At 33.4% G+C, this 23,712-nt stretch overlaps 1 protein-coding gene across 2 annotated transcripts in view; it reads right to left on the bottom strand.

Annotated features, from left to right (window-relative positions):
* The window catches only part of LOC132737592 (uncharacterized), a 126,563-nt gene that overhangs the window by 11,795 nt on the left and 91,056 nt on the right, over positions 1-23,712 (bottom strand). For both annotated transcript variants that reach the window (XM_060724905.1, XM_060724906.1), the window contains exons 12-14: positions 17,935-17,998; positions 12,794-12,940; positions 7,504-7,633 (exon numbers count right to left, since the gene is read on the bottom strand). In XM_060724905.1, the coding sequence (XP_060580888.1) occupies positions 7,504-7,633; positions 12,794-12,940; positions 17,935-17,998 (341 nt within the window). The remainder of the gene's footprint in view (positions 1-7,503; positions 7,634-12,793; positions 12,941-17,934; positions 17,999-23,712) is intronic.

The following is a 23,712-nucleotide window of genomic DNA, read 5'->3' as shown; positions in this document are numbered from 1 at the left end:
TCATGTAATGTTGCTGTGTATGGTGAACTTGCACGTTATCCTTTATATATTTCAGTATGTCAAGATTATGAGGTTTTTGGTTTCAATGTTGAGGGTAAGCATAATTTGGGTTTACATTGCCTTTGAAGACTGAGACGGAAATAAAGGTAAGAATAATTGGTTATAAAATCTTAAATGGTTGGTTTTGTTTTAATGATGGCTTGGATTTTCCAGATTCTGCAGTAATATAATATTTGTTCTGATATTTTTAACAAAGGATTATCAACTGTTTTTGTGGTAAAGAGAACACCTCTATTATGTATCTGTATAATAATGTCTAAATTCTTTTATATATGAAAATTATCTCGGTATGACATACACCTTACTTTAAGAAAATATCTTACAAAATTTGAATATTTTCATATTCATTTGGTAGATACCATATGCATGGAACTGTTAAAAATTAAAGATATTGTTTAAATTGTTATCAACATGTTGTATCCGGCTTAGTATGTTTAAACTCAATAATACGCTGAAATCTGACATTAAAAGTACACTTTTAAATTAATCCTTATATATAAAACAAGAGCACCGTTAGGCGGAGCATTATATGCCCGAAAAGTGTTTTTTTAGTAAGGATGACGGAAAGACGCCAAGGGTTTAACAAAATATAAGCATTTTTTTTTCCGGGAATATAATTAAGGTACTCGATATAAGTGATCATCCTATGAAGTTTGACATTAGTAAAACTGTTAACAATATTAAGGTCATTTGATATTTACCTTTGACCTTGTGACTCCAATATAGATATGGATTTTTTATTCAATATAGGCAATCATCCCATGACGTTTGAACACTGTAAGCCAAATAGAACTTGTGTTATGTTGAAGAAACTTTTCAGAGTAAAAGTCATTGTGACCCTAACCTTTGACCTTATGGCCCTAAAATCAAAAGGGTTCATGTATTGGACATGGCTGTGCATCCTATAAAATTTTACAGGTGTAGGTTGATTAATACTGAAGTTAATAAGTGAAAACCATTTTCAGTTTTAAGCTAAAAGTGACCTTGACCTTTGACCTTGTGACGCAAACATCAATTGGGTCTACTCACAATATTGACAATCATCCTATGAAGTTTGAACTCTGTGGGCCAAATGGAACTTAAGTTATGCTCTGGAAACCACAATTTTCACTTTAAAGATCATTGTGACCCTGAACTCTGACCTTATGACCCTAAAATCAACAGGAGTCATGTATTGGACATGGCTGTTCATCCTTTAAAATTCTTAAGCTGTAGGGTGATTAATACTTAAGTTATTGAGCGGAAACTGTTTTCAGTTTTAAGGTAAGACTGACCTTGACCTTTGATCTTGTGACACCTAAATCAATAGGGGTCTTCTACTCAATATAGACAATCATCCTATAAAGTTTAAATAATGTGGGCCAAAAGGAACTTAAGTTATGCTCTGGATATCAAATTGCTAAACGGGACGGACGGACGAGCATACCAGCATTTTGATTTGTTAAAGAAGGCAAATAAGCCATTAATTACACTGGACCATTAAGTCCATAGGCTCATAAAAACAAAAACAAAAATAGCTCACAATATGAATTTTATGAGTAGTTGCCGGTGTCTTTACTAGAGCCGAGAGAAGTGGCTCTAAATGTGGCAGAGGCGAAAAGAAGTGTGCTAGGGTGTGTGAGCCCCAAGCACACGACTTGAAAGGCAAGCCCTTTGCTGGCATAGCAATGCTTTTCAAGGCAACTTCCTTTTCATATTGTCTCAGGTAACTGTTCATTTAGGTTCTCATTGGCCGCCGTATTGTGATCTTCATTGGCTCAAAAAAATTCATATCTTTGGCTTATACGACAGTGAAATCTGCTATTTATGATAAACCCTCATTAAAAGAAGATACATACATTCATTCTCTATATTGATTTTAAAGATCCGATCTTGTGATTTATGATTATATGTTTTGTAAAATTGTTTATATGTGTAAGAAAATGTGTATATTTGCACAAGTCAAAAATAAAGTAATTGATCGATGCTGTTTTGTTAAGCCCGACTGAAAAAGCTTTCATCCAATAAAATCTATTCGTATTTCTAGTTTTACACTGCTTTAAACCTTACTGCAGTAACGGGATAACTCCTATTTAATTATATATATATATATAAAACCTATTATTGCACCAAGGTGACGACTTGTGATCATATTTCTAAGATAGTTTCACCTAACAGACTTTCATGATTTGACCAATTTTACTGAAAGTTACGTTCTATGATTTCTGATCGGCGATGAGAGACAAATAACTATAAGACTAGATGTCCCGAGATCAATTGCCACTGAAAATATTTGCCTCAAATGAGGATCGAACCAGCGACCCATAGCTATGATGGTCTCCCCTTTGAACTAAGCGGGCGCTTATATATTTTTTAAAACTACAACATCAAAAACAAACAACATCAATTATATTTAACAACATCAATTATATTTACCTAATCCTACTAGATGTCCCTTTATCATTCATTTGCATTTTTGATATTCAGAATAAATATTAATATATAAATATAACTTTTAACTAAAAACATAAAATTAAATGTATTCAATCAGGCGTTTAATTTTGAGTAAGTTTCCTGAACATAAAATAACATGATCGGTCATGGCGGCCCTTATACCGCTCGCCTGATTATGAAGGCTTAGTTCCAAATTGCAGGATATTTGGACTGGAACAGTTTCCCCTAGAGTGTTGGGGCTGTGTGACCTAGTATTTGACCCTAGGTAACCCATATTTGAACTTGACCTTGAAATCATCAAAACAATGTTTTCGACCACTTTTCAAGAAATTTGGTCTGAAACTGTAGCCCCAAGTGTTTACAACGTTCTCTATACTTAGGCTGTGTGATCTAGTTTTTGACCACAGATGACCCATATACAAACTTGACCAAGGGATCATCAAAACATTTTTTTGGACAATTTCCAGGATATTTGGCTCAAAACTGTAGCCTCTAAAGTGTTAAAAAGGATATTTCATAATTAGGCTGTGTGACCTTACTTTTAACCCCAGGTGATCATATTCAAACTTGACCTTGAAATCATCATTACAATCTTTCTGACTAATTTCCAGGATATTTGACTCAAAACAGAAGCCACTACAGTGTTAAAAAGGTGTTTCCATATAAAGGCTATGCTACCTAGTTTTGAACCCAAGTGACCCATATTTGAACTTGACCTAGAAATCTTTCTCATCTATTTCCAGGATATTTGGACTGAAAACAAGACCCTTTGAATGTTAACAAGGTATTCAATATTTGGGCTGTGTGATCTATTTTTTGACCAAAGGTCACCCATATTCAAACTTACCATGAAATCCTCATGACCAATGTCCAGGATATTTGGACTGAAACAATAGCCCCTAGTATGTAAACAAGGTTTCTCCTTATTTTGGCTGAGTGACCTAGTTTTTCTTTACCGACCCATATTTCCAGTACACACCAGCTAGTGTAAGACTGGACCCTTCAGATGATATTTGGACCGAAACTGTAGCCTCTAAAGTGTTTACAAGGTTATTCCATAATTAGGCTATGTGACATTATTTTCGACCCCAGGTGACCCATAATCAAACTTGACATTGAAATCATCATTACTGTCTTTCTGAACAATTTCCAGGATATCTGAATCAAAACATTACCCACTAGAATGTTAAATAGGTCCTTCCATTTAAAGGCTGTGTGACCTAGTTTTGACCCCAAGTGACCCATATTTGAACTTGACCTAGAAATCAACAAAACAACCTTTCTCTCCCATTTCCAGGATATTTGGACTGAAAACAATCCCTTAGAATGTTAACAAGGTATTTGGGCTGTGTTACCTAGTTTTTTATCCATATTCAAACTTTACCATGAAATCATCATGACAATCTTTCTGACCAATTTCCAGAATATTTGGACTGAAACAATAATCCCAAGTGTGTTAACAAGGTTTCTCCATATTTTGGGTGAGTGATCTAGTTTTTCTTTACCCCAGGTGACCCATATTCGGATTTGATCTAGAAATTATCAAAGCAACCTTTCTGACAAATTTCCAAAATATTTGGACCAAAACAGTAGCTTCAAGAGAGTTAAAAATGAGAGTCAATGCGATCTAGTTTTTGGCTCACGGTGACCCATATTCAAACTTAACCTAGAAATCATCAAAGTTCTTACCAATTTCTAGGATATTCGGATGAAAACAGTAGACTCTGGAGTGTTAACAAGGTTTTTCCATATTGGGATGTGTGTCCTAGTTTTTAACCCTAGGTAACCCATATTTGAACTTGACCTAGACATCATCAAAAAAATATTCTTTCTTACCAATTTTCAAGGTATTTTGATCAAACAGTAGCCTCTTATTTGTAAACAAGGTTTTTCCATATTTGGGCTGTGTGGCCTATTTTTTGACCCAAAGTCACAGTATATTATTATATTATATTATTAATACTATTGATAGATTGAACAAAAATGCATTTGTGAAAAATGCTTTGCAACCGCATTATTAAGAAGTAGATTGTTTTTGTTACTTTACAATTGAACTTTGCCATAATGCAGTAATGTGTAGTGAATTTGGGGGTAAAAGTCATGTTTTAGCATGTCAAATCATGACGCACATGTGCAGGAGTGTCTCATGTTAAGATACAAAGGCCATATTAAAAAATAAAATATTTTTTATCGACAACAAATAGGTATTAACTGTATAACGTAGCTCTATTTAACTTTGAAATGCAGGTACATTGAACTCTTTTTTTTAAACCATCTTTTCATTTGAGCATTACCAATTTCTAAAGACATAATCATTATTATAAACATGGTGTGAATCACAATGACCTTATACTATGCTAAACATGGTGTGAATCACAATGACCTTATACTATGCTCAAATTGTTTTATTTAATATCTCTACAAAGTTCACAACTGTCGTGCTAGAGTTCATGACCTGAATCATGTCATAAATATCTCTGAAAAAAACCACGACCTATAGACTTACTCCAAGCTATTGAATGTTTTACATAAAATTGTATTAGACATTCCAATGTAAATTGTTTCCTTTCACACAAAAAGATTTTTTAAATTTTTATGTACATAATGAAAATCAATGACCCCGGGACGGGGCCAATTAATTTGAACAGCGCTATAACTTGAACAATCTTGGTAGAGGTCCACTACACAATGTTTCATGACAAATAACTAACTTCTAGCCTTTATCAATTCCGAGAAGAAAATTGTAAAGTTTTTATAACATACACATAAGGAAAACCTATGACTACCCGGGCCGGTCCAATTTTGATACTAGGGGCAGAATTTGGATAACTTTGGTAGAATACCTATGGATGATATTATATACAAAATATCAAAGCTCTTAGCCTTGTACCTTCAGACAAGAAGATTTTCAGGTTTTTAATTTTTGTACATAATTAAAATCAATGCCCCCGGGAAGGGCCAATTTTTACCCAAGTGCTTTAATTTGAACTATCTTGTTAGAGGTCTACTACACAATGTTTCATGCCAATTTGCCAAATATCTAACCTCTAGCTTTTGTCAATTCAGAGAAGAAGGGTTTTTTTTTAAAGAGTTTTCTATATACATAATAATATGGAAAACCTAAGACCCCCCAGGGCGGGGCCAATTTTGACACTAGAAGCAAAAATTTGAGGACCTATATAAAATTATGGTATCATATACCAAATATCAAAGCTCAAAGCCTTGTACCTTAAGACAAGAAGATTTTTAGCTTTTGCGATGACCCATTGTCGTCCATCATCCGTGCGTGCGTGTGTGTGTCGACAATTTCTTCAAACAACTTCTCCTCCTAAACCACTTGGCCAAATTTGTTGAAACTTTGCAGGGATGTTCCTTGTTTAAGTTTTTAAAAAACGTACAAAGTGAAAATCAATTACCCCCAGGGCGGGGCCAATTTGGACCCCAGGGCTATAATTTGAACAACCTTGGTAGAGGTCTACCAGACAATGACTTATGAAAAATATCTAAGCCCTAGGCCGTGTGGGTCTTTACAAGAATTTTTTTATATTTATTCTTTTTCCTTTTGGTTGCCACGGCAACCAGATTTCTGCATGAAATCAATTCCATTCACCCAAGAAACAATCCTGCTAAGTTTGGTAAAAATTGGACTAGCGGTTTTTCACAAGAAGATTTTTTATGTTCACTATATAATCTATATAACACTTACACACGCACACACACACGCACGCACACACGCGCGCACACACACACACACACACAGGTGAATCGCAGATGCTGCGGTGGCATAAAAATCATTGTACAATTTCCAGGATATTTAGACCAGAAAAATAGCCCCTAGAGTGTTAACAATGTTTTCCAATAAGACTGTGTTACTAAGTTTTTGACCTCATGTGACCTATATTCAAACTTGAACTTAAAGTCAACAAGGAACATTGTAACAAATTTGAAGGATATTTGGATAAAAAAAATAGCCTCTAGTTTGTTTACAAGGTGTTTACATAGTTGTTCTGTTTGACCTAGTTTTTTTACCTCAGGTGATCCATATTCGATTTTGACATTGAAATCATCAAAACAACCTTTCTGACAAATTTCCAGGATATTTGTATCAAAACAGTAGCCACTAGAGTATAACAAGACTTTTCTATTTTTAGCTCATGTGACGCACATTTTGACCCGAAATGACTCGTATTCGAACTCGACCTGTACTTCATTGAGACAAACATTCTGACAAAGTACGGTTATGATATCACCAAACTTCGTGTGAGCTAAAAACAACTCAATTTCAACTATATCAAATGAATAAATAGTATACATTTATTTTACAAAACACAATTATTCATGTTCAACAACACTGACTATATATTTATCAGTAATAATTAGTATCAGTATAAATACTTTTCAAAGAACATCAACTGTTAAAATTAATAAAAGAATCGAGTACACTTATGGAATGGTATGACTAGTATTTGAATTTAATAATAGATTTTAATATATTTTTGATAATAGAATTTATTAAAACTTTGCATAGTCCTAGATATCAGAAAATATCTAAGTTAAAAAACAAAGTTGGCCCAATAAACTCTCTTGCCTGGACAAAGTTTTGTTGCAATTTTTTTTCCAAGGAAGATTATACAAATTTGCCAATTTCAGAAAAATTTTCATTTGTTAATGTCAAGAAGAAAAAAAATAAACAAACTAGGCTTCGCCAATTCTTGAAATTTTTCAGACTCACCAAATAGAAAAGTCTAGTACATATAAAAATAAAAATAAAGCGTTGCTGTTGCTTACCTTGATTGTGAATAATCTGCCCTTGAAATAAGCAAAAATCTTCAATTTCAAGGACAGTATCTCGAAAAACAAGTTCAGTGACCCCCACTCTATTTTAAGCTTAAATATATTTTGTTCTGTATTCTTAGATAATAAAAAATTGAAATCTGGTAAATAACACATTTTTTTGTTCTTCAAATAAATTCGAAGCATACGCCTTTAATAAATTTCATAAATCTTTACCTTATACCGATAACGCACGGGTATTTTGAAGCAAGTACTGTTTTTATTTCTTTGACATCGTCAATTAATGATTGCGTACATTCTTGATATATGTCAGAACCAGCTATGAGTACTGCAGCAAAGGTATGCCCTGCAGAAAGATAAGAATGAATTTTAGCATATGTTAAAGATCCTGTATGTTTTGTGATTGATATTGTTACTGTGTGTATACCACACTTGCAAAAAATTATAAATGTATATAATTATGCAAATAAAACAATGTTCAAACATAAAAAATATGTAAAATGTGTACAACAAAGATTTGTGCACATTATATTTAATCAATAAATTACATGCATTCATTTCTTATTAGAAAATTTGACTAAGAATTTATAGAAAATAAATTTCTAATAACCTCCCTTTATTTACATAAAATGTTATATTGGGTAATATCTTTATAAATAATGCTTATTTAAACTTACAATATTGACAAATATCTTAATTTGAGCATCATATTTATGAAATAAAACAATGAAAAATATGTGTTACAGGATCTTTTATGATAAGTGATGTTTTAACAAGGAATATTACACGTGTTTAGCGGCTGTCAGTAGAACAGTTGGTTTCGGGTAGAGCAAAAGGATTTTAAAATTGACATAAAAGAACATATCTTGTGAATCCGGTTTAAAACTGGCATTCATGGAGCGTAATGTGTTGAAAAAATTATATGAAATGTACTATCAATGCGATATTATATAATTATGAACTAGTGATCCATTGAATATGGTGTGATTATTCACCGGCAGATGACATATTGACCAAAGCGATAGCTATTCGAATACGATCGGGTCGAAAAAAAGTTGCGGTATTGAACAGCTGAGAAAAGAACCATTTGACAGCTTGAATTGATGTTAGCTTGATTAATTCTTGAAACAAGTGTACGAGTATTTAACACACTTGTCGTAAAACTTAAGTTTTGTTCTGATTATACGGTTATAAATAAATAAATAATTTTTCAACCCTTATCTTAAAATTTTACTACGCTACATTCATTTATATATATGTATATTGTACCGTTGGAATGCTCGCAAAAGGTTTAAAAAAGCTTTATATTATTAAAGATTGTTGACAGTTATATACGTGTATAACGTGTCAACAATCTTTATAACGAATTTATAAATCAGCAAGCATCATTCTTAAGAGAAAAAAGTAAGATTTCTTCATGAATTGACAACAGTCGTGTATATAAAACTATATAAACGCAACGATTATCCAATGAAAAGCGACGTTACAAACGTGCAGTATTATAAAAGTTAAAGTAACAAAAGCATTCAGTTATGACATGTCTCGTCTCATGATAACCAGGGGCATGTTGCCGCTACATTGGAGCATGAAATACGAAAAACAGGGCAAAATGCGTTTTTTATTCATGACAATAACTCAGGCAAAAATTATTCAACAGGCAAATTCATTTAATATGCACAGGAACGTGAGGTACAGACTAATGCTGTGAAGTTCCATCATTGAAATTGCATAATTGGTATTAGAAGAGTAGTCCAGACAAAGTTTAAAAATAAAAATTATTTAAGGACCATAACCATAAAAAGTCAATAGACTGGAAAATGCCGATGATATGCACAACTAGATTTGGTATTCATCATTCCTGTTAACTTAAGACGGAATTGCACCAATTGTTTCTAAGCAGTAATCCGGACAAAATTCTGTGTCGCTGGCAACAAACAAGATTGCATTTGAGAAAAATGCTCTGCCACCGCATTAATACAACACTAAATAGTAGTGTAGGAACAGATTTTTTTGTTTCTATACAATTGAAGATTGTCATAATGCATATTCCCTGACCTATCTAATTCTTATTATCAGATTAGTTGTTAAATATATTGTTAATCCAATAAAAGATCAGAGTAGGAACATATCAATGCACTTGAGTCTAGTGAATTTGGTGGTGAAGGTCATATTTCACACTGCCTAAATTTCATGACTACATGAAAGGACAACACAGTAAGACACTTTGTCAAAATCTAGGTCAGCTGATATCAAAGTTCAGTTTACATCTCAATCTGTGCATATGGTTCAAATTTCATAGCTGTACATGAAAGGACAAGAAAGTAGGTCACATCATCAAAATCTAGGTCACCTGATATCAAAGTTCAATTTTACAACTAAAACTGTGCACATGGTCAAAATTTCATTGCTGTTCATCAAAGGTCAAGAAAGGTCACTGTCTCCTTGGGCAAGGCAAAATTTTGACCCAATGGTTTAATTCAAAACAATCTTGATACAGGTCCACCAAACAACATTTTAAGTTGTAGCTTTCTCCCATTCAGAAAACAATTGTTTATTTTCTGTTTTTACTATGTGTACATAATGAGAATCACTGCCCCCGGGCAGGGCCAATTTTGACACCAGGGGAAAAATTTTGAACAACTTTGGTAGAGGATCTATAGATGATATTATATAGCAAAGCTCTATGCCTTGTGTCTTCAGACAAAAACATTTTTATTTGTTTACTATATGTACATATGAAAATCTATGACCCCCGGGGCGGAACCAATTTTGACCTCAGAGCTATAATTTGTACAATCTTGGTAAAGGTTCACTTCGCAAAGTCTCATGAAGAGGTAAGAAACAACTTTAGTAGAGGACCCATAGATGATTTTATATACCAAATATCAAAGCTCTAAGCCTTGTACCTTCAGACAAGAAGATTTTTTAATTTTTTACTATATGTCTATAGTGAAAATCAATGACCCCTGGGGGTGGGGCCAATTTTGACCCCAGGGCTATAATTTGTACAACCTTGCTAGAGGTTCACTACACAATGTTTCATGCAAAATATCTTAACTCTAGCCTTTGTAAATTTAGAGAAGTTGATTTTTTAAGTTTTTACTATAAACACATAAGGAAAACCTATGGCCCCCGGGGCGGGGCTAATTTTGACACTAGAGGCAACATTTGAACAACTTTTGTAGAGTACCTATAGATTATATCATTTAACAAATATCAAAGCTCTAAACATTGTACCTTCAGACAAAAAGATTTTTTGATTTTTTACTATATGTATATATTGAAAATCAATGACCCCCAAGGCAGGGGCAATTTTGACCCCATGCTATAATGTGAACAATCTTGCTAGAGATTCACTTCACAATGTTTCATGCAAAATATCTAACCTCTAGCACTTGTCAATTGCTAGAAGATTTTTTTTTAAAGATTTTACTCTAAATTTTTACTATATACATATAAGGAAAAGAAATTACCCCCGGGGCGGGGCCGATTTTGACCCCAGGGCTATTTTTTGTTATTTGAACAATCTGGGTAGGGGTCTACAAGATAATGCCTTATGCATAATATCTAAGCTCTAGGCCTTTTGGGTCTTTACAAGAAGGTATTTTAAGTTTTTACTATATGTACATATAGTGAAAATCAATGACCCCCGGGGCGGGGCCGATTTTGACCCCAGGGCTATTATTTGTTATTTGAACAATCTGGGTAGGGGTCTACCAGATATTGCCTTATGCATAATATCTAAGCTCTAGGCCTTTTGGGTCTTTACAAGAAGGTATTTTAAGTTTTTACTATATGTACATATAGTGAAAATCAATGACCCCCGGGGCGGGGCCGATTTTGACCCTAGGGCCATAATTTGAACAATCTTGGTAGTGGTCTGCCAGACAATGCCTTATGCAATATCTAGGCTCTAGGCCATTTGGGTCTTTACAAGAAGATTTTTTAAATTTATTCTTATAATTCCTTTTGGTTGCCAGGGTAGCCAGATTTCTGCATAGAATGAAATTCTTTGAATAACTTTGGATGCCCTTCACCCAAGGATCAATCCTGCCAAGTTTGATTGAAAGTGGACTTGTGGTTTTTCACATGAAGATTTTTTAAGTTCACTATATAATCTATAACACACACACACACACACATTCACGCACACGCACCAACGCACACACGCACGCACGCACACACACACACACACACACACACACACAAACAAACACACATGCACACAGGTGAATCGCTATATGCCATCGCATCGCAGATGCTGCGGTGGCATAAAAACAGCCTTTTAATTGCAGGGTCATAGCTAAAAATCATTCAACAGGCAAAATCCATTTAATATGCGCAAGTGCTTGAGATACAGATCAATCTTGTGATAGTTTCATCATTGAAATCGCATTAGTGGTATAAGAGGAGTAGTACGAACTTGATAAAAATCATTGAACCGAAAAATGAAGAGAATATGCATAACTAGACTTGTCACTGATCATTCCTGTATGGATGATTAGTTTGGATGAAACTGCACAAGTAGTTTCTGAGGAGTAGTCCGGACAAGTTTTATGACGGACGGACAAACATACGGACGAACGATCAGACAGACAGACAAACGACGGAGATGTGATCCCTATATGTCGCCACTACTTTGTAGAGGCGACAGAAAAAGAGCCTTCCGGGGTTGAGCCAATTTGATCCCGGTGGTAGTTATTTAAAATATTTTGAAATGATATCGTGAAAAATAACCTTTCCATTAAGTGACTTTCAAGTGGAGCTTACGTTTGGCTTCAGTTTGGTGATTTATTTAACTTTTTTAGTCTAGTAGTCAATACTGCAGCTTTAGACTTTTATAGAGTCTGATGAGATATTTTTATTCTGTTTTTTTTTTTTTTTGGGGGGGGGGGGTATGGGCAAGGCCGGTTTCGACCCTAGATATATGGTGTATAAAACATCTTAAAGGCACTTTTATTTTTAAATGCAAAAATATATTACCTCATCTTTTGCTTTTTCAATAAGAAAAAGATCTTAAACAAACTTAAACATATATAGACATTTCCTTTGCAAGCAAATTTGAAGTCAGCTCCATGTCTCGTATGACTTTTAAAGGCTAAATAGACGACTCTACATCATAATTGTCTAAGCTCTTCGACATTTTGTTGTTAGAAAATGTATTTTAATATGGTTTAACATGCATATTTGGATTTGGATATTTGGATCAATAGTGTTAAGTCTGACTAATATATCATGTAGTTTAAGAAATGATTTTCTTCAATTTAACTGCGAAAAAGACTAACGGTTACGGACATAGGGAGATCACAAAAACTTGGATATATCAACATTGAGTTTTATGTTTTGCCTAAAAGGCACATACTCAAACAATTCACAACATATTTTGATCTTTGACAAAAAGATTAAACATTTCTTTAGCGCCGTTTTCACGTTTTGCCAATACGGTTGCGTATAATTAACTAAGTCCAATTACGAAATACATGTATTAACATAAAATAATACTTACCTATTTCTGGAACAATTTTTTCACCGCATGTTGGACATACGAGTGGATTCAAATGAGAGTTTCTCATGCATGGCAAACACACATTAATCGCAATATAGCATTGATCACCACAACATTTGTGAGTTGACAAACCTTTGTTATTTTCGACTGGAAAAGGATAAATTTGCGTGAATAAATTGGAAAGTAACATTTAAATTTAGTCTTTTGAAGCTTGAAATAATCAAAACTCGCGTTCTATATATAATAATATATTTAAAATAATAATCTAACAAGCAATAGCATTTCAAAAAAAAAAAATTAAGTCGACTGTTGCCACATAAAATATATTTATTATTAACCTGGTGATGGTGTTAGTAGTGGTGATGATTTCGTTCAGGGTTGATTCACAAAATTAAGTTGTATTATGTGCTCGATCCCGATTGACACAGAGAAAGCGGTGTTAAAAAAAAAGAAAACAGTCGTCGGCGATTAACATTCTGGTCAATAAAGTAAACACAAATCAAATATGCGAATAAAGATCAACAAGAGAAAGCAACATTTACGGACGCAGCTCCCACAATGAGGAACCAAAAGGGCATGACAAACTAATGGGGCGCAGTAGGGTCAATCAACAACCAAACGAAACCCAAGTAAAATAAAAATAATAATAATAATAACCATTGTTCAAACATGGAAATCTAAAATAATTTGTACGGTATATTGCAAAAAGAATCCAGGGGAGTTAATGGGCCCATCATTCTCCTAAATACGAGACAATGATGACTTTACAATTGTCAGTGCAACAAAGGGTGTGATTAATGAACATATTAATAATAATAAATGCACATAAAAAGAAACCTAATGACTATAATATAAGAACTTAATGTCGGACAGAAAATCGTCACATGGTCCTTTTAAAGCTAGCTGGTAATATCTCGGCGGTACCAGTAATTACCAATTTCTCTGAATGTTACATACTTCTAATCTCACTTGATTATTAGATCAGCGGTGAGAGAAAAATGACCATAAATCCAAGTGTTAGACATTTACCTCGCCCGGGAATCGAAGCAGCGACTCCTTTATAACAAATTTAGTACTATCCCTACTGAGCTAAGGGGAAGAAATATTTTTTGTAATGTATAGATATCACGGTATATCATGTCAAAGATTCGGATTTTTCTAGTTTGCTTTGTTTAGTTCTTGAATGCATGTTATTTTGCTTCTAGATTGTGGTACATATGTCTATTCCGGAGCCATATCTACAATGCTCAAGTGAGCGCTAGCCGTAACGTGTGTTCACGAATTTTCATACATGGCTAGTTGCACATTTTTTTGAAAATGGGATTAACAAAGACTTTAGGGTTAAGTGCTAGATGATAATGTGTTTTGAAAAAATACCGGCAATTTCTTTACTCAGCAGTATTAGGGCCACTGTTTCATATAATCTGGGTCAGCTGCTTCTTTGGTATTGAGGTAATTTAGAAGTTTCAGGAGGTTATTCAGACGTCCCATGATCTTCTATTTCGAACCTATGACACCGGTATTCGGAGATAATGTAAATATGCTTAGTATAGAAAACTAATACATGTACGGAGTACAACTACACTCATCAAAATATCTGTGAACATTATAGATGACGTAAATCATTAATATAACAATCATCATTTCATTTTCTTAAACTATATGCAATTGGTCCAGTTCTATACAATGCCTGACCTCGGAAGTTCCCAAAAACTTATTTCATACCATCATAAACAACGAATAATCGAATTTTAGTAAAGTCAAGGGGCACTGTGACCGTCTTATGAAAAAAATATTCGCCCGTGTTTTGTGCAGGTCACTTGGGTTCGATGTAAATTTGTATTTTTGTTATGAATATGCATATTGAAATGCATATGACACTCCAGGTTTTTGAAATCAAGACACATTTCAAAATAACATAAAAACCATTTATATGGATTCATTTCATAGAGGATTTAATATCAGGACCAAATTATTATTTCATTCAGTTTATTCTACATTTAGATCAAAAGCGAACTTGGACTTATATTGTCGTTATATCAGCAGATAGTTAGTTTATAAATATATACATATTGCGCATACCCATTACACAAATTCATCTATTCGTCTATTTATGAGTGTATATTCGCAACTTTTAGTTAAAAACTGTCAAAAATAGTTAGTCCTAGGCGGGACCTGCTTAAAATGACATATAATTTATATGGGACTGTGTCAAAAAAGATGGGATATTTAAGAAGGTTAAGCAAGGTACCGGCTTTAGCTTATTACGACCCTAAGAAACCAGTCAAGCTCTAGGTCGATTTAAGTAGTAGAAGTCTAGAGGTTACCTATCTCAGAAGTGATTGCATCAAAGACATTGACTCAGACATACATTGGTTATGCCCAAAAAGAGAAAGAAATGTCAGCAATTCTGTTTGGTTTAAAAAGATTCAGGCAATCATGCTATGCAGACATACAGTTGTTGAATGCGACCACAAACCGATTGTTTTTGATATGAAGACATTGTATGACATTGAAGTCATTCTTGTAAGCGGCAAAAAAACAATTCCATAAGGCGATACATTGTCACGCAATTTTGTCAGTGACACGTTCCTAAACTTGGGTTTACACATATGTGCTGTCATAAGTGACATGAAAATTAAGCAAATCCGTTCAGCCACTTATCAAACGCTGACACGGACTATACTTGATGGATAGCCCGACATTAGATAGATTGGTAGACTGTTCACAAACTGTGTTATAGTTATGGGAGTCTTTAAAACTCGTAGTCGTGCTAAGGATATAATGTTTTGCCTTTTTATGGGAAAACAAATAACTGACCGTGTGTTATCTAACCGATTATATTTTACACATAGGCATTCTAATGCAACAGATCCACCTAAATCTAATGACAAGCAAAACGACCATGGCAAAATATTGCCTTGACAATAATGATTATCTCATAAAGGCCGACATGTACAGTAAACATTTTGAAGTAGACAGGTTAGAAGGCAAGAAAAGTATAAAAGTCATACAAACATTAAAAGATCACTTTTCTCGCTTTGCTCAAATTGACTGTTAAAAAGTGACAGTGGCCAATTGTTCACTTTCTGCTTAATTTTCTAAGTTTGCAACAGACTGAACTTTTATAAGACGTGGCATCCTCCCCAGGAAGTAGCCAGTCAAATGGTTTTTTTTAAAAACTGATCTCTGTATCTAAAACATAATGAAGAAATGTTAAGCTAGTAAAATCGACCAATATTTGCCATTCATAGATTATAGAAACACACGCTCGATTATGGCTATTCACCTGCCAAGTTATTTATGGGAAGAAAACAAAGTGCTCAGTATTGCCTGAAATTTCAAAAAAAGTTATCCAAAAGTCATAATACGATAAAAGGTCAAAATCTATCCCCTAAGTAAATATATAGGTGATTTGTGCAGAAATCAAAACGGTTAACAATGGGACCAACCGTGATCATTGCAATTCAATTTGAAGGTCATGCAGTGAAAAAACTAAGGATAATTTAAATTACAGACGAAATAGGCGTTTTCTCCACAAAACCCACAAAAACTGCGCAGACTTCAAGAGAATGTGTGCCAGATGTAAAAAAATATGAGCAAAGTCCTTCATTATAATTAATTACATAAGATAATGCAACTTTCTCTTTCAGAGCCTAAATTTCAACAAGTACTTAATTCAGCCAATCCCACTATCCCCCAGAAAAAAATATGAACAAAAAATAACATTATCGCATACGCAGTCACCTAACAGGTTGTTCTGTGACAAACAATTGTTAAAAACAATTAAAAATGATGCATAAAAAGTATTAATGAATATATTAGATTCTCGACTTTTTTGCAGAAAATAAGAGATTGCTTTAAAAATAAATTTACTTATGAATTGTTTAGTTTTTATATGACGTGACATCCTCCCACGGAAGTAGCCAGTCAAATGGCTTTTAAAAAAACTGATCTCTGTATCTAAAACATATTGAAGAAATGTTAAGCTAGTAAAATCGACCAATATTTGCCATAGATTATAGAAACACACGCTCGATTATGGCTATTCACCAAGTTATTTATGGGAAGAAAACAAAGTGCTCAGTATTGCCTGAAATTTCAAAAAAGTTATCCAAAAGTCATAATACGATAAAAGGTCAAAATCTATCCCCTAAGTAAATATATAGGTGATTTGTGACGAAATAGGCGTTTTCTCTACAAAACCCACAAAAACTGCGCAGACTTCAAGAGAATGTGTGCCAGATGTCAAAAGGTATAAGCAAAGTCCTTCATTATAATTAATTACATAAGATAATGCAACTTTCTCTTTCAGAGCCTAAATTTCAACAAGAACTTAATTCAGCCAATCCCACTATCCCCCAGAAAAAATGTGATCAAAAAATAACCTTATCGCATACGCTGTCACCTAACAGGTTGTTCTGTGACAAACAATTGTTAAAAATAATTAAAAATGATGCATAAAAAGTATTAATAAATATATATGATGCTCGACTATTTTGCAGAAAATAAGAGATTGCTTTAAAAATAAATTTATTCATGAATTATTTAGTATTTATATGACGATGATATATTAAAAGAAGTGAGATGTAGTCATATCAGCTGTTAGCTATACAATTTGCGACTACTCAGCAACATTTCTAACCATTAGATATTTTAGGAGAATAAATTCACATCTTATTGTGTATATACGTGTTTGTGTCATATCGCTATCTTGTAGTCTATTTCCAAAAATCAAAACATTATTAAATGATATGAGGTAATAATTTGAAGGCACTATACCGATGTTTTTGAATTTGACAGGAAAAGATTTTTTTCTGAGATTTGTGTACTATTTGATCAAGGTCTGAAACAATAACCTGTGTGCAAATTTTCAAATTATTCCCCACCAAGCTTTTCCACAATTATCATTTTTTATATTGCAAAAAGACGCAACAATGAAAAGCGTTGCACTCAAATCGAGCTAACAATTGCATTAATTAACGAATATCAATTTAAATCGGAGTATTATTATTCTTTGTAATATTTAAAGTGCTTGATCTGATCAATGTTAAGATATCAAATTTAATGTTTTTATCATTTTTGACCTAAGTATAGCTCCTTCAAGTAAACAAATCTTGATTTCTTTAAAAGATATTTACCACAAGGATTAATCATGCATATATCGCATTTTTTTCTGAGGTCTCTTATAAAGTCTTCCTTCACCTGCAAGATATACATTATAACAAAATAACTGGAAATATAATTATAAAGCATGATTTATGAAATAAGTTATAAGTTAGCAAAATAAAAGTGAAAAACAGTATTTATCATAATATATGAGGCCATAGAAAACTCTATTTGATTTTTTCTGACATCGCTGTGCTTTCGTGTTGATGAAAATAATGTTATCCAACTGTCCTATGGTATGCTAGTGTCAAAAATATACTTGTATCTTCCTGAGGCCCCCTATAATTTAGCTGAGAAGACGTTGTTTATTATTTAGCGTGGCTTGACTTTAAGTTAACAGCAATGATAAGAAAATTACTTGAATATGTTATCATTTGTGTTGTTAATTAGTTAAAATCTTACTTTAACAAAAGAAAACACCGAATTAATAAGTCATAAACCGTGGTTGAGTACGCTGTGTTTCATGTTTTTTTAATCAAACATGATTCCGTTCGACACAGTTGAACATTGTTTTCTACTATCTATAGATTTGATAGTCTAAACATCTTATACCTAGGGATAATTTATATTGGTTTCATCGTTTCATAATAAGAAGATATTAAAACGTTTATTTAGGTCCATTTTAGGACTTACCATATATTGTTCAGCAAACTTTATCTCAACAAAAAAGTGATGGAGGAAAGTTGTTTATTGATCCGCGCCCATAGGCGCGGAACTATTTGTGTTTACTATTTTTGTGTCCAAGGACCCGATTTTTATCAATTAATCCCTTCGATTTACAGCTAAAAATAAATTCGGAATCAATAATTCCTTCCGATTTCTATTAAGAAAAGTCATATACTTGTTTCCCCTTCGGTGATTCGCAGCATGTCTTATTAATGAATGAGAATGGGAACAAGTTTCACGCCTTCACCACTGCGAAGGCAGTGTAAAATACAAAACAAAAAATAAACTCAAAGTTGGTAATTTATTTCTTACATTTGTATCTTCTACAGGAAATTATTAATTATTTTGTAGTACATAGTGGGTAATTTGTATTTTAATGCTGTACATGAAGTCGAAAGCTATAAATAGATAGATGACATTAACATTTTGAAAATCCGAATATATTATTTATATTATAGAAGTAGTTTTAGTTTAACGAAACGGTCATTCGTGTCGCGCTATGGTAATAAGTAACGAACTGTTGATTTTTGCAGGAAATGAAATGCAAACATATTCAAACAATAAATTGCACTTTTTATAGATTTATAGAAAAGAAAATATAGGGTTTTTACGAATTGTCATATCATAGTATTATCATTTTGAAATTGTCTTTTCCGTAGGTTCTTTCCGGTTTTCTTTTTTACACCCCTGATTGCACTTTTTAGACATTATTTTACCCTGAATATTTAAACCGACCTTGTTCTGGCTTCCATAACCTTTTATGTCGCTTTTATTTTGTAGTTGTGCGACAGTTAACAGGTCTAGCAGTAGTATGCTATAAAACCTATTCTCTGTTCAAGTCTCTTTAGCTAAAATCGACCATGATTTCCCGAATTTTTGCTGTTCTATATTTTGTTTGAAGGCAATTGGTTTTATGATAGCTTGAGTTGAATGTTGATGTGCTTGCGGATGTTTTAAAATTCAAAATCTTACCATTTCATGTTTAAATGTTGAATTCTGATAAAACCGGTGCTAGGGTCGTAGACGGTAGTTTGCACTTGACAGTACCGTCCATGAACAGGCTCAATCAAACCAAGCCTGCAATATTTTCAATTTTGCCGTTTTGGGCTTCATTTAGGGATTCTTATTTTCTCTATTTTGCCGAATATTGTGACATTTTGACAACAGAAACTTAAACTTTCGTCTGCAGTTTTAACATGAGTTGTTACTAGTTTATTGAAAGGAATGTACACACGCTGGTGAGACAGGGATTTTTTTAGCAAATCAACAAAATTGTAAATTGACCTCAAAGTAAATCAATAACCAGACTTTGTTCATGTTGAGTACTGTTTTGTATGTTCCAAACAAAATACATTAAATATTCTTATCTCTATCATTCCTACCAAAGTTCATGAAGAACAATGTCTTTCGTCCGCCCATTCAAAATTGATATAAAAACTGGTAAAATCCAATTAACCATTGAAAACTTTATTAGAATATCTGCTCACCAGATGTCTACTAGTTCATCTTCACTTGCTGGATTTCTTGCTTAGATACTCTTTGATGCTTTGCATCAATGCTTTTCTTGTTGTATCATGTCATTTGCCGCGAAACATGTAACGTACATTTTGAAAAATAAAGTCAATGAACATTTTTGTTATGGCTTATTTACATATAGATATTTCTTACCACGATTAGTTGTTGTTATTTGTAGAAAATGAGTAGCATTATAGGTGAAAAGAAAAATGTACATGCTTTGATATTTTTATCATCTAATATAACTCTCTACAGGTGTGACACAAACAGAACAGTGTAGCACTACTGTCATGTCACATTACAAGTCTTGTAAGTTTTGTTTGTATTGGAATTACTTTCCTTACCAGGTACAATCTAGGCATCAGTGAAAGCATATTTTTTTTTTAAATTTAATATATGGCCACTCTCTCATGGACAGTGCATACGATAAATAATTATGCAAATTTAAATGATTTACAAAACATCCGGAATAATGTACAATAGTACATAATCTAAATGGAAAATGACCTTTGTGTAGGAATGATTTGGTAAGGTATAAGGTATATGTAATGAGATCATTTTTTTTTGCACGGAGCTTCTCATTTGCTGCATTGTTGCAACATTTGTACTTGTATACTAGATTGTTTCAGTGCATCTGACAGAGTACGACCAGTTAAAACAATACAGATTTTAGTGATGATTTTAATTGGTTTGTGTGAAGAGAAAACGTATTTTCTTCGTAAGATTCTGATACCATGAAATGTTGCAGAAATCTTTATTTTTGCAAACGTAATAAGTTATTATGTAGGTTGATACATTTATATAAGTTCATTATAGTTTGGGGTAACGAGAATAACATCAATACCGACATGTTATTATAATAACGCTTGATAATATGTAATTCGACTTTTTATTCTTACTGCCCGCTATGAAAAGTATAAAAGAGCGATGTACTTCATGTGGAATTTTAAGTAATTGGCTAATCCGTATTCAGCAATTTACAAATTAATCGGAAAAAATAACTGAAATAGAGAATTCTTTCCACAAAATGAAAATAAAAATCTTGTAAAGCATCACACATGCCAAATATATGCCAATAACGTCGTTTAGCTGTAAAACATGTTATGTAGGTTCTGTAAAACATGTTTATGTCATATCCGCTCTCTTCGTTTTCAAAGTTATTTAAGTAAATATTTGCCGATATCTCATAAATTCATTAAAATAAATATAACTAAAATGGTCATGACCTATATCTTTTGTTAAAGAAACAATATATCTATAAAATAAGCTACTGCGCAGGAGTGTGATAAATACGGAATATTATGTTGTAGTAGCTTTCTGAGGCTCTGTATTTTGCTACGAGCAGCGGTGGAAAATTAATATCTCGCGAGACCGAAGGTCGAGCGAGATATCAATTTTCCAACGTTGCGAGTAGAAAAATACATAGTCTCAGAAAGCTACTACAACATAATTTTCCTTTTATTATATACCTTTTCGTTTTATTCAGAAAATGAAATGTAGTTGTCAAGAAATAAATTCATGACTGACGGATGAATACGTAATTCTTGCAAATAGGCCACGCCTTTAATAATTTTGGTTCCCGTTTCCAAATGCAACGTTATACAAAGCTAAGATCGGAACCAACGTCAAAAATAGTCCGGCACTTCCATATATGGTACCGTATTTGTCACTAACATAATACGGAAATTTCTATCCGTTGAAGCGTATTTGCGCTTCAATATTTGCGTGTATTTTAGGGAGAAAATTTATAGGTATATAATAATTAAATGTATCATATCACCTTAAATAGCTGCAATCCCATTGGTCAAACAGTAATCAACAGACAAAATTATAAATTATAAAATGTATCACATTATTCACCATTTAAACAGAAAGGACTGTCGGGTGTATTATAACACGATAATATTATATGCATGTTACAAACAATGAAAGCTTACATGCCGTTTGACAAATTAACCAAACAAGAGGGCCATGATGGCCCTGGATCGCTCACCTGACACAACCGCATCCAAGCAATGTCTTAAACAAGCATCATGACCAAGTTTGATGCGACTGAGTCAAACATGTGACCTCTAGTGTGTTATAAAGATTTTTCCATATTTAGGCAATGTGACCTAATTTTTGACTGGACACAACCCATATTCAAACTTGACCTAGAAATCATCAAAACAACCTTCCTGACCAATTTCCAGGAAATTTGGATAAAAACTGCAGCCACTAGAGTGTTAAAAAGATTTTTCTATTTTTAGCTCCTGTGACCTAGTTTTTGACCGGACATGACCAATCTTAGCACTTGACCCAGAAAACATCAAAACAACATTCTTGACAAATTTCCAGAATATTTGAATAAAAACTGCAGCCACTAGAGTGTTAACAAGCTTTTTCTATTTTTAACTCCTGTGACCTAGTTTTTGACCTGAGATGACCCATCTTCGAACTTGACCTAGAATCATCAAAACAACCTTCCTGACAAATTTCCAGAATATTTGAATCAATACTGCAGCCACTAGAGTGTTAACAAGCTTTTTCTATGTTTAGCTCCTGTGACCTAGTTTTTGACCGGAGGTAACCCATCTTTGAACTTGACCTAGACATCATCAAAACAACCTTCCTGACAAATTTCAAGAATATTTGGATGAAAACTGCAGCCCCTAATGTGTTAACAAGCTTTTCTATTTTTAGCTCCTGTGACCTAGTTTTTGACCGGAGATGACCCATCTTCCAACTTGACTTAGATATCATCAAAACAACCTTCTTGACAAATTTCCAGAATATTTAGATGAAAACTGCAGCCACTAGAGTGTTAACAAGCTTTTTCTATTTTTAGCTCCTGTGACCTAGTTTTGACCTGAGATGACCCATCTTCGAACTTGACCTAGAAATCATCAAAACAACCTTTCTGACAAATTTCCAGAATGTTTGGATGAAAACTGCAACCATTAGAGTGTTAACAAGCTTTTTCTATTTTTAGCTCCTGTGACCTAGTTTTTGACCAGACATGACCCATCTTCGAACTTGACCTAGAAATCATTAAAACAACCTTCCTGACAAATTTCCAGAATATTTTAATCAAAACTGCAGCCACTAGAGTGTTAACAAGCTATTTCTATTTTAAGCTCCTGTGGCCTAGTTTTTGACCGGTGATAACCCATCTTCAAACTTGACCTGAAAATCATCAAAACAACCTTCCTGACAAATTTCCAAAATATTTGGATGAAAACTGCAGCCACTAGCGTGTTAACAAGCTTTTTCTATTTTTAGCTCCTGTGACCTAGTTTTTGACCGGAGATGACCCATCTTCGAACTTGACCTAGATATTATCAAAGCAACCTTCCTGACAAATTTCAAGAATATTTGGATGAAAACTGCAGCCACTAGAGTGTTAACAAGCTTTTCTATTTTTAGCTCCTGTGACCTAGTTTTTGACCAGACATGATCCATCTTCGAACTTGACCTAGATATCATCTAAACAACCTTTCTGACAAATTTCCAGAATATTTGGATAAAAACTGCAGCCTATAGAGTGTTAACAAGCTTTTTCTATTTTAAGCTCCTGTGACCTAGTTTTT

The sequence above is a fragment of the Ruditapes philippinarum genome, unplaced genomic scaffold (assembly GCF_026571515.1).
Source record: "Ruditapes philippinarum isolate M1 unplaced genomic scaffold, ASM2657151v2 ctg3159_1_1_1_1, whole genome shotgun sequence".
NCBI classification, from domain to species: domain Eukaryota; kingdom Metazoa; phylum Mollusca; class Bivalvia; order Venerida; family Veneridae; genus Ruditapes; species Ruditapes philippinarum.
The sequence above is the reverse complement of the archived record's forward strand: the minus strand, read 5'-3'. Positions and strand labels throughout refer to the sequence as shown.